The 13,018-nt window shown below is 43.4% G+C and overlaps 1 protein-coding gene across 1 annotated transcript in view; it reads right to left on the reverse strand.

The window, feature by feature from the left end:
* Positions 1-8,581: 8,581 nt before the first annotated feature.
* LOC120530497 (high affinity cGMP-specific 3',5'-cyclic phosphodiesterase 9A) overlaps positions 8,582-13,018 on the reverse strand; it is a 76,357-nt gene continuing 71,920 nt past the window's right edge. The window contains exon 14 of the mRNA XM_039754926.1: positions 8,582-10,525. Within this exon, the coding sequence (XP_039610860.1) occupies positions 10,274-10,525 (252 nt within the window). The 3' untranslated portion in view covers positions 8,582-10,273. The remainder of the gene's footprint in view (positions 10,526-13,018) is intronic.

The raw sequence follows: 13,018 nt of genomic DNA on the forward strand, positions 1-13,018 counted from the left end.
GGATATTGACCAGAAGCAACGGCCTGTTTGTAAAGGAGATCAGGAGTACGAATGTCAGGCAAATGAAATCCCTCAGACTCTCGTCTCCGTGGATGAGGCTGGACTCGAGTGTGTTCAGATGCGGGCAGCATGACTGAAATATCAAAAGTCAGAGAAGGGCCAGTGTGGGGGGAACAGAACTCTGTGGCCCGTACTGTAATTGGGCCACACAGCACCCAGCATTTCTAAAGCTTCTTGGACCCCCTTTTCAGGGATATCATTGCTGAGAATGAGAGGGCTTTGGTAAGGCCTGACTTCCCACATTATGTTGTTGTGTTGGGTAATGTCAGCACCCACCAGTTAAATGTCATAAGGGAAATGGTTTGCTGTACACCAACAGATGCAGACGGAGTGCTTGGCCCCCACAATCTCCATTCCTGAACCTGAGAGAAGAATTCTTTACTGCGTGTTGGTGGAAAGCATACACTCATCAGCTTCACGTTCAAGTTTTGTTGCTTGCTGCACTGAGGACATCACGGCAGAGGCTTATTGAGGATGGTTTTGGCTGCTTGAAGATTTTGTATCCTATATGAGGTTGGCGAAAATCTGTGGACAGACAGATGGGGTCATCAGGCTATCCAGTGATGTGGAATGAGTCCACTTGACAGCATTTAGTTTTTTAGCATACATTTACTTTGTGTCACATACTATACAGTACTAACAGGACATCATTTTCTGTCAAGAGGCTCACACAGTAAAAAAAAAGAGGCAAAAACCTACAGGAAGAGGGGAACCGTGAAAACCCCTGACCCACACAACAAAAGCAAAGTTCCTTTAAATTATTAATGAATTTATTAGAAATATACAAAAAAAAAAAATACAAGAACAAGAACAAAAGCAAAGGCAATCAAATAGGTATGCCTGAAAGACAAACCCAAAAGCAAACAAACACAATCCTTAATTCAGTGATCAAACTCGAATAACAAAGATGAAGTCTATTAAAAGAAGAATCAAAAGAAAAAGCACTTAGAGTGACAAGATCAAAAGTCCAAAATCGAAAAGAGAGTCAAACAGTATATCACGCTAATGCCACAGTGTGAGCCCAATGGCTTTTACAGGCTTAGATGGGCTTGGGGCAGTAGTAGGAGGCCCCGCCCCTTCAGGAAAGGTACTGTCACACACACGCACGTTTGGGAGTCAACCAATGGGACCAGAAAACAGCAATTCCACGCCAGGCCAGGGGGCAGCAGGTTACGCTAAATCTCTCTCTTTTCTCTCGGCAGACCAGACACCAGAAATTCTGCCTGTTTCCGAGTACGGCCCGAGGACCTCACTTCCTCTTCCACCCCAATGAAATCACTTCCTGGCCTGGACCCAAGGACGTCACTTCCTGTTCCACCCTGATGACATCACTTCCTGTCCTGAGGACATTACTTCCTGGCGCGGCTCCGAGGATGACACTTCCTGTTCCACCCCGATGACATAACTTCCTGTCTCAGCCCCAAGGACATCACTTCCTGGCCCAGCCCCTAGGATTTCACTTCCTGGCCTGGACCCAAGGACGTTACTTCCTGTTCCACCCTGATGACATCACTTCCTGTCCTGAGGACATCACTTCCTGTTCCGCCCTGATGACATCACTTCCTGTCCCAAGGACATTACTTCTTGTCCCGGCCCTGAGGACATCACTTCCTGGCCTGGACCCAAGGACGTCACTTCCTATTCCACCCTGATGACATCACTTCCTGTCCTGAGGACATTACTTCCTGGCACGGCCCCGAGGATGACACTTCCTGTTCCACCCCGATGACATCACTTCCTGGCCCGGCCCCGATGACATCACTTCCTGGCCCGGCCCCTAGGATGTCACTTCCTGTTGTGGCCCCGAGGACGACACTTCCTGTTCCACCCCGATGACATCACTTCCCTTGAACTGCCTTATAAACCCACCATCCTCCATACTTGATCAGACTCGTTGTACTGAAAGCCCTTTTGAGGCCAGGCACAGTATACAGGTGGCTGCCTCAAACCTTCATTGTGTGCCCAGCCATTTATTTCACTGTGCATAATCTAACAGCAACATGTAGAAATACAGAATAATTAACAAATAAAAGTATTCAATAAGAGAATAAAAAAGAACAGATACATTAGGCAATTTCCTAACCACATAAAATGCCAACATCTTTGTTGACAACTGAATTTCAATGCATTTTCAACTAGCGACGCAGGCTGATATGTAGCAGCCGTCACATAATACAATACAGGCAAGTCCTTGTCACCATTTTCAGTCATTTTGTGCTTTTGTTGGCACAAGTCACCAAATGTAATGACGAACATGAACAGCCGCCCAGTAAGCTTTGTCACCGTTCAGCAGCTGACCATTTAGGAAAGCAACTCCCAGCATCCTAAGTAGGCATCCCAGCCGTGCCATCTAAGGGAGGTGGAAGTGACATTTGTGGGATTGCTCAGCATTGCTCTGGTTCATTTTTGTTTCTTTTTTTAAAACTATTTCTATTGTCAAATTGAGATTTATTGATGGGTTTGTTGATACAGAGAATTGTTTGGCTGTAATATTGTAAGGATGTTCAGTTTGCAGTAGTAAATATCTGAAACTCTACTGCAGGGGTGCCCACACTTTTCAGCTTGAGAGCTACTGTTAAAATGACCGGGTCGATATGATCTACCTGCTTTAAAAATTCTCTATATATGTATAGTGTATATACAGCGTATACCCTTCCTCTTATGTTAGCCTTCTGTTACTATCTCTCATGTTAACGGGTCGGTTTTGACCCGCGTCTTTAATCAGCCATATTACCCTCAAAACAATTATTTATCATCCAATTTTTTCCTTACCTCTTGGTTACTTTGTTACGCTTCCTTGTCCATTAAAAGAATGTTTTTAAGATTTTTGCTGTGACCTCATGAGCTTTTACTTTAACAGCATACGTCTCGTTTTCAATTTTAAAAAATGATTAAATGAACCTCAAGAGAATTATTTAAATAAATAAAAGGTTGTTATGTCACCTGACTATTACTGAGGGGTATTAGAACACATCTCCTAAATAAATTATATTGCTATATATATTTTTTATTATAATATTAATTACTATAGTAACATCTACATTTGATCCATATATATTTACTAGGCTGACCCGCCGTTTAAGTTGACCACTTCTTAAGGCAATTCAGTATGTACTGCAGATCAACTTGATATTTTATACAAACTCATTAATTTGGTGTTATTGCATTTGAGCGCTATTACTTTAATACTCGTAGTTTCTGTTATTTTTGTAACTTTTTTTCTATATTGATGTCGCCCTTCTGAACCCCCCTGATATTTACTACACGGTGAGGCATTTGTACTCCATTAATTATTTCCAGAGACATCATTTTGTCTATTTTTCCAGCGCATCGCACACAAAAGCAAGGGAACGATGGGAGCACCAGAACTCTGCTCACATCATGTCGCTTCGTACCGCAAGCTGCAAGTAGTAAGTCTGTGATAAGCGGAATACCGCTACGCTTTCCACTCACGGGACAGAAGGACAATCCCGACCACTTTTATATAGTAAGAAAGAAGAAGAAGACATCGCACAGTCTGGAGTAGAAAATCATCTTTTACCTGGAAATTAGGGTTAGGGTTAGGGAAACTACAAATCCCATCATGCATTGCAAAATGGGCGGGGCGTGTGTGAAACTCCGCGCCTGCGTAGCACTCACAGGATGGAAGGACAATCCCGACCGCTTTTATATAGAAGGATTTCAAAGAAAAAGGCAAAAAGGTATTTTCAAAAATAACTTTAATATAAATGGAAAGCTAAACAAGTAAATCTCAAAATGTGGATTTGCAAGGCCAAACAAACAACGAACAATCAAGGAAATCAAACCAACAGAAATGAGGCACTAGTTCCAAAAAACGTCTTTGTGTGCAAGAACATGCATGCGTGTGTCAAAAGGTGACACTTTTAGTGTGTTCTTTGCCATTCAGTTTTTTGCAGTAGAAGCAGAGTACGTTTGTCTTTCTGTCTTTATTGCTGGGCAGACCGGACACGTCTTTCTTTTAGAATCAGGTGGCCTCAGTGGTTTTGGCTGTGGCTGTGGCTGTGGAGGTTGATGTTGAGGCAGTGCTGGCCGAAGAGGATGCTGGCACTGATGCTCTTTGTGTTGCGGATGGTGTGGAAGGAGTGCGACGTCTGACCAAGGCTGCAGCGGCTGGGTCTCAATGTGTGCCTTGACAAGGGAACTTCCTAACTCCTCAAGAAACATTCTCCGCTTGTTTTTTCTGGTTGAGGTCCACCCTATGGGTGAATGCATTGTATGCAGACACATCTAGAATGGTATAAGACACAACCATCGTCCATCTCCTGGTCATTCTCTAGCAAGTGTAGGTGGCAGTCAGCTTGTCCAGGTTGTCCACTCCGCCTTTGTTTTTATTATAGTCCAAGATAATTATGGGCTTTTTGTCACTTGCTGATGACACAGCTGCGTCTTTGTGAAAAGTGGACATAAGTATCACACTCCGGTGTTTTTTTGGACAATATGAAACCACCGTGGTGGTGTCTGTAAAAGCCCATTTTGAAGAAAGTGGAGCCCTGTCCTTCACCTGCACAATTTCGGCTGGCAGCTCAGGTTTATTTATTTTTTTTTTTACTGTGCCCACCATGGTAAGTTTCCACCTGAGAAGTTCTTGTCCAAGGTCAAAGAAATGGTCACATGTGATATTGTGACCCCGCAGTCCAGTAGTCATGTCGAGGACTACACGTTTTCCTTGATTTTTCTCAGGAATGCCACTTGCATGTTTGCCAGTGTAAATCTGCAGATTCCATGCGTAGCTGGTTTTTGCATCACAGGCTGCCCAAATTTTTGTGCCGTATTTCTACTAGGCACGTACTGCCGGAAAGGGCATTTTCCACGGAAAGGGACAAAACGTTCATCTACCGTTCCCTCTGGCCCTGGGTTGAACATCAGTGGAAGGAGCTGCACCCACCTTTCCCAGACATCCCTGATGGGAGTGAGCTTGTCGGATTTTTCTCTAGTTTGTTTGGTTTGTTCAGGTAAGGAGACACACCGGCAAAGAGAGAAGCCCCTCAAAGTGTGTTTAGGATTTTTGTTTTGACCCAAACTACTGTTTTATAACCTTAAATTATAACTGGGTCAAAACTGACCCTACCAACTCAACGGTAATAATTTTCACCAGAGCATTTTAGAATTCAGTACAATTGGGTTTGTTTGTTTTATTTTAATTAAATACAGATTCCTGACAAAGTCAAAAAGCCGTGATGCGATAATCAAAATTAGGTAGTAGTTTTATGCATTTAAAAAGTACAACGGGTCGGTGCTGACCCTAACACAAGAGGAAGGATACACTTTATACATAAAATATGTTGTCGTACCCTTCATAACCTTATGGCACAATAACAATTCAATACATTTATGGTCACTGTGGTATTTGGACTTAATAATCATGTGAGAAAAAAGTAAGTCGAGCCGAATAACGCAGTCATGGTGGTCGCACATTTCCTCATGTTTGGCTCCTTTTCCTCTGTGAGTTCCTAAATTGTCCAAGAGCCTCAGACTTCAGCTGAATGTCATCCTGTTGTGTCAGAATCTCATCCTCCTGCACTGTAGACGAGTTTTAGGTGAAACAGTGATGCGGGTGAATCGCCCTCGACATCTTCCCTAAACGGACAGCACTTCAATGGAGCGATTGGCTCAAGTAAAGCCGAGTCTTGAAACCGTCTGTCAAAGTCAAAGTCTGACAGGCAATTTCAATCTGCTCAGTGTGGCCAATGCTGTCAAGGTGCGCACACGCCTACGCTGCGGAGCAGATTGAAAATTGCGTCTCCAGCTCTGACGCGAGGTTTTGGACGATGCTTCGGTGTGTCTGCCTCTGCTTTTGAATTCAGCCGAGTGAAAAATGACGGCTGTCTGATTAACTGCGATTTTAGTTCCCTCTCCTTTCTCTTTCTCAGGTCGCTTTTCGGGAAGGAAGTCAGTTTCGTAGTTTTCATGAACAGTTCCAAAGTGCCTTTCCACATTTTCCTTCTTTGGAATAGCAATGATAGATTGACAGATCAGACAAACGCACTTCGATTGTGACATTGTGAGAATAAAATCCTCTTCCAGTTCCACATCCAGCCCATAAATAAAACATTTTTTTTTAAATCCCTTCTTTAGTCGATATAAATTGGAAGATCACAGCCGGAGTTTTGCAGTTGATGGTGCGTGCGGGATGACCAGTGTGTTACAAGAAAAGAGATCTCAGACTGGCCGCCCTGTACGTCAATCAAGTGTTTTTTCAATTAACTGTTTGACTTATCTTAGGTAGTTTGCTCACAGGGGACTGGGTGGTCTCGTGGTCTGAAACCCCTACAGATTTAATTTATTTTTTTCTCTCCAGCCTTTGGAGTTTTTTTTTATTTTTTCTGTCCACCCTGGCCATCGGACCTTACTGTTAATTAATGGTGACTTATGTTTATCTTTTATTGTGTCTTCTATTTCTCTATTCATTTTGTAAAGCACTTTGAGCTACATTTTTTGTATGAATATGTGCTATATGTGCTTTTCAAAGAAATATCAGGCGTGCTAATTGATAATGTTCTGGACATAGTTAATTCGTCACTAGATACTGGGGTCTTCCCAGACTGTCTTAAGACTGCTGTAGTTAAACCCCTACTTAAGAAACATAATCTTGACCCCTCTGCCTTTGAAAATTTTAGACCCATTTCTAACCTACCCTTCTTAAGTAAAATTTTAGAGAAGGCAGTCATTATGCAGTTAAATGACCACCTCAATAAACCTGCTATTCTTGATAAATTTCAGTCAGGCTTCAGAACAAATCACAGCACAGAAACTGCACTCGTTAAAGTAGTCAATGACTTGCGAGTGAATGCAGACAGAGGCCATTTATCTGTTCTCATCCTCTTAGATCTGAGTGCTGCATTTGACACCATTGATCATAATATTCTTAGAAATCGCCTTAGTCAATGGGTGGGCCTCTCTGGCAGGGTCTTAAATTGGTTTGAATCCTACCTGGCAGATAGAAAATTCTTTGTGAGTTGTGGTAATCAAATCTCAAAGACACATGATATCCGATATGGTGGTCCACAAGGCTCTATCCTGGGTCCGCTGTTATTCTCAATCTACATGCTTCCGTTAGGTCAGATTATCTCAGGTTACAATGTGAGCTACCACAGCTATGCTGATGACACACAGCTGTACTTATCAATAGCACCTGATGACCCTGATTCTATTGATTCACTAACACAATGTCTGACTAGTATTTCTGAATGGATGAATAGTAATTTTCTCAAGTTAAATAAAGAGAAAACTGAAATTTTAGTAATTGGCAATAATGGATTCACTGAGGTTATCAGAAATAAACTTAATGCACTAGGATTAAAAGTTAGGACGGAAGTAAAAAATTTAGGGGTAACCGTTGACTGTAATCTGAATTTTAAATCGCATATTCATCAGACCACTAGGACAGCATTTTTTCACTTAAGAAACATAGCAAAAGTTAGACCTCTTATATCACTGAAAGATGCTGAGAAATTAGTTCACGCGTTTGTTTTCAGTCGACTAGATTACTGTAACGCACTCCTCTCAGGACTACCCAAAAAAGACATAAATCATTGACAACGAGTGCAAAATGGAGCTGCTAGAATCCTAACTGGGAAAAGAAAATCCGAACACATTTCTCCAGTTTTGATGTCACTACACTGGTTACCGGTGTCATTCAGAATTGACTTTAAAATACTGCTTATGGTTTATAAAGCCTTAAATAATCTCGCTCCATCTTATATATCAGAATGTCTGACATCTTATATTCGAAATCGTAACCTTAGATCTTCAAATGAGTGTCTCCTTAGAATTCCAAAAGCTAAACTTAAAAGAAGTGGTGAGGCGGGCGGCCTTCTGCTGTTATGCACCTAAAATCTGGAATAGCCTGCCAATAGGAATTCACCAGGCTGATACAGTAGAGCAGTTTAAAACACTGCTGACAACACATTACTTTAACATGGCCTTCTCCTAACTTCACTTTAACTTAATCCTGATACTCTGTATGTTCAGTTCATCATAATAACTATTCATGGTGGCTCTAAAATCCATACTGACCCCAACTCTCTCTTCTGTTTCTTTTTCCAGTCCTGCGCCACCACCACCTACTCAAAGCATCCTGATGCACCAACATTGATGGACTGAAAGCCAGAAGTCTACGTGACCATCATCATCAGGTCCTTCCATGAAAACCCTAAATACAAAGAGGACTGTTTGACTTATGTTAGGTAGATTGCCCAGAGGGGACTGGGTGGTCTCGTGGTCTGGAACCCCTACAGATTTTATTTTTTTCTCCAGCTTTTGGAGTTTTTTTTTTTGTTTTTTCTGTCCACCCTGGCCATCGGACCTTACTCTTATTCTATGTTAATTAATGTTGACTAATGTTTATTTTTTATTGTGTCTTCTATTTCTCTATTCATTTTGTAAAGCTACATTTTTTTTGTATGAATATGTGCTATATAAATAAATGTTGATCGATTGATTGATTGAAATGCCATAGGGAGGATATATGATAGACTAACGTTTAAAACAATTTTTTTTGAATGCAACGCAATCTACGTGCGATCTACCAGTCGATCACGATCAACACATTGGGCACCCCTGCTCTACTGCATCTTACGGTGCGCCACTTTTTGGCTAACGGACATCACAGTACCACTGTTCGAACGCTACAATACCCGGGTAGCCTTAAGTGAGTGGCATGTGATGTCAGAGGTGCGACGCTTCAACTAGTTGTCATCGCGACTCTGAATGCATCCACGATTACGGATAGAGAAAACAAAAACTCTGTTCATAGGTGTGTGGAATCGGAAAAGATTATTTTAGGGTGACGACTCACAAGTAGTGCTTTTTATGTTTAATTATCTTGGTCAACATTTCAGGCCTAGGAGAAAGTAGCACTGGCTGTCTGGCGTGGAGCGTTTGTCTGTCTGTCTGTCTGCTGGTCACTAAATACCTTAGCAGTGGTGCAACAAGCAGAGACAACACACATCTCAGAAGTATCGGTTAGTCAAGGTTTCCGTGCCATCGTTATGCCTTTCCCAACGCCATGAGGTCCTGTGCCATTATCAAACACCATCGGCGACGTTCTACACTAACCGGTGATCCAAACTCTTAGTTTAAGTTATTTGTGTTTTGTGATTTATTGTACACTAATTATTACACTAGCTGACTAGCAAAGCTGGAGAAAAGTCAAAAACCGAGAGATCTACCACACTACGACCAAAGCCAAAACCAGAGTGAAAAGTCAAAGTCTGAATACAAGCGGGAGTTTTAGAAACAACAAAACGATCGATAAAAAGGGCTTTGGTATCCGCAGGCTCAACTGAGGAATTATGCAAAAGGCTGGCCTTTTAACCCAAAGCACGATGAACACTGAGACTGTGACCTCCAAACCATGCCCCTAACTTTAGGCCGACAAAAGAGCGATGCGTACAGAAATCAAAATGGTGTCTGAAACGATTCAGAATAAATATTCCTAGCTTGAACCATACCATATTTCTCATTCTAACACCAAATTTGGATTAGTGGACAAAGAAAACTCCTAAACCCACTGGCGGGGCATTGAACATGGACCCCCGGATGAAAACACCACCACCTCCCTACCACTCAGGTGGTCCGCGGCCGATCCTGGACAACCTCCCCGGCCTCCGCTCTGACAACTGTCCTCGAATTACCAAGGAGGAAAAGATTTGTCGATCGCGTTGGATTCATTTAACGATGTGATGCTCTGGTGGCCGCTCGTGCCACACTTTGACAATCACACTCGATTCGCCGTGGAGGACCTCCCCACGCCACCCGCTCTGACAGTCACGCTAAAGTCATGGAGGGGGACTCACCGCTCTGCCAATGGAGTGCAAACACACAGGCACGTGGATAACTGGGTCGTGACACCACAAAGATTGGGAAAGAAACACTGCCCACGAAGATAAACGTGTAAGGGATTCACGTGTGGTCACTTCCCGACTCTTCATGTTGCTTCACTGTCGTGCCATTCATACGTTTGAAATGTTTCTGCCAATATGTTTGCCAGTGTTTCAGTACAATTTCTGATTTGCACTCATATGGTGGTACATGGTCAGCTACAGAGGAGGGCCAGGGCCGTCGGCCTTGCTTTGCGTCAGTCTGTCTGCTATCTTGTCGATTTTAGCCTGGACCTTCCCACTGAACACAGATGGACGGATATTATTCAGTAGCAACAGTCAGCTGAATCCACTTCCCAAATCGGCGCCCTTTACTTCTTAAACGGGTCACACAAGGAAGGCCCCACAAGCTTTGGAGTGGTCAAGGATCCCATCTTCATAGGGAGTCCGCCGGTAGACCTGATTGGCTGCTGTGCAGCCGTATTCTTATATTTCAGCGAGTCATTCTCCTTCGCTTTTGCTGCTTTATCACACTGGACTCTGTTTTGCTTTTCCTTCTCCAAAGCTTTTTCCATCGCCATGTAATAATCCAAGGCTTTCCGAACAGGATCGATGATATGTTGCTGGAGGGCAATAAAAAGGATAAAGAAAGGTAAGAAATGTGACGCCACATAAGACAGAAATGTGTTGATGGTATGAGGTGATTATATCTAGAAATTAAATATGGTGACCCGCAGAGCTCAGTACGCCAGCCGTTACACGCCGAAGCTGGGAACTCTTTTCAGAAAATATCATATTCACCTGGATGTGTTAGGATTAGCAGAAGAGCCAAACCTATCAAGATAGTGATATCGGTCAGTGATCAATCTGGTACCAGTTTGTCATGGAATACAGAAAAAGAGAAATGTTCTTTATTGGGGGAATAATACAGGTGGAAGTAAGACCCTGTCACCTTTGAACTCTGCTGGTCTTGTTAGTTTTACTAAATCGGCCAACAACTCAAGAGTTATCTTTGGCACCAGCATGTCCTTTATAGCAGACGTTACAACACAATTTAAAATATGTTAGTCAGTCAGTCATCGTCCAACCCACTATATCCTAACTACAGGGTCACGGGGGTCTGCTGGAGTCAATCCCAGCCAGCACAAGGCAGGAACAAATCCTGGGTAGGGTGCCAGCCCACCACAGGACACACACACACACCAAGCACATAGTGGGGACAATTTAGGATCGCCAATGCACCTAACCTGGGCTCTGTTGGGTCCTCAGGGGGGTGGGTTGCCCTTGGGTCCCGGGCTGCTGGGTTCCGGGCACGGCCGACTCGGAGGTGAGCGGCTGCGGGCGGGCCTGGGGGCTTGCCGTTGATATCTCCCGGGACTCTGCCGGCTGCTGGTTGTGGCCCCCCGGGGTGATCCTCTGCACCCCTCGAGGGGGGGTTGAGGCTTCTCTGGTGACGGTCTCCCTGGGGTCTCCGCGCTCTGGGGTGACCTCTGGATCTCTGGGCTTGGAACTCCCTCCATCTTCCACACGTTTTTGGGGCAGGTCTGTGGCCCTTCACACTCACTATTGGACGCTCCTATAGAGAAACGTTACACATACAAGCGTGCGTACGCGCACAGGTGCTCACATGGTGCTTTCATAAGTATGACTTGGACATCTTCAGCACATGACCTAAGGCTGTGGTTGGCCCTAAATGCCTTAGTAATAATTACTGTGTGATTGTCAGCAAACATTTTTACTTTTATATACAGTGATGTGAAAAACTATTTGCCCCCTTCCTGATTTCGTATTCTTTGGCATGTTTGTCACACAAAATGTTTCTGATCATCAAACACATTTAACCATTAGTCAAATATAACACAAGTAAACACAAAATGCAGTTTTTAAATGATGGTTTTTATTATTTAGGGAGAACAAAAATACAAACCTACATGGCCCTGTGTGAAAAAGTAATTGCCCCCTGAACCTAATAACTGGTTGGGCCACCCTTAGCAGCAATAACTGCAGACAAGCGTTTGCGATAACTTGCAATGAGTCTTTTACAGCGCTCTGGAGGAATTTTGGCCCACTCATCTTTGCAGAATTGTTGTAATTCAGCTTTATTTGAGGGTTTTCTAGCATGAACCGCCTTTTTAAGGTCATGCCATAGCATCTCAATTGGATTCAGGTCAGGACTTTGACTAGGCCACTCCAAAGTCTTCATTTTGTTTTTCTTCAGCCATTCAGAGGTGGATTTGCTGGTGTGTTTTGGGTCATTGTCCTGTTGCAGCACCCAAGATCGCTTCAGCTTGAGTTGACGAACAGATGGCCGGACATTCTCCTTCAGGATTTTTTGGTAGACAGTAGAATTCATGGTTCCATCTATCACAGCAAGCCTTCCAGGTCCTGAAGCAGCAAAACCACCACCATATTTTACTGTTGGTATGATGTTCTTTTTCTGAAATGCTGTGTTCCTTTTACGCCAGATGTAACGGGACATTTGCCTTCCAAAAGTTCAACTTTTGTCTCATCAGTCCACAAGGTATTTTCCCAAAAGTCTTGGCAATCATTGAGATGTTTCTTAGCAAAATTGAGACGAGCCCTAATGTTCTTTTTGCTTAACAGTGGTTTGTGTCTTGGAAATTTGCCATGCAGGCCGTTTTTGCCCAGTCTCTTTCTTATGGTGGAGTCGTGAACACTGACCTTAATTGAGGCAAGTGAGGCCTGCAGTTCTTTAGACGTTGTCCTGGGGTCTTTGTGACCTCTCGGATGAGTCGTCTCTGCGCTCTTGGGGTAATTTTGGTCGGCCGGCCACTCCTGGGAAGGTTCACCACTGTTCCATGTTTTTGCCATTTGTGGATAATGGCTCTCACTGTGGTTCGCTGGAGTCCCAAAGCTTTAGAAATGGCTTTATAACCTTTACCAGACTGATAGATCTCAATGACTTCTGTTCTCATTTGTTCCTGAATTTCTTTGGATCTTGGCATGATGTCTAGCTTTTGAGGTGCTTTTGGTCTACTTCTCTGTGTCAGGCAGCTCCTATTGAAGTGATTTCTTGATTGAAACAGGTGTGGCAGTAATCAGGAAATTGAACTCAGGTGTGATACACCACAGGTAGGTGATTTTTAACAAAGGGG

The sequence above is a fragment of the Polypterus senegalus genome, chromosome 6, assembly GCF_016835505.1.
Source record: "Polypterus senegalus isolate Bchr_013 chromosome 6, ASM1683550v1, whole genome shotgun sequence".
NCBI classification, from domain to species: Eukaryota; Metazoa; Chordata; class Cladistia; order Polypteriformes; family Polypteridae; genus Polypterus; species Polypterus senegalus.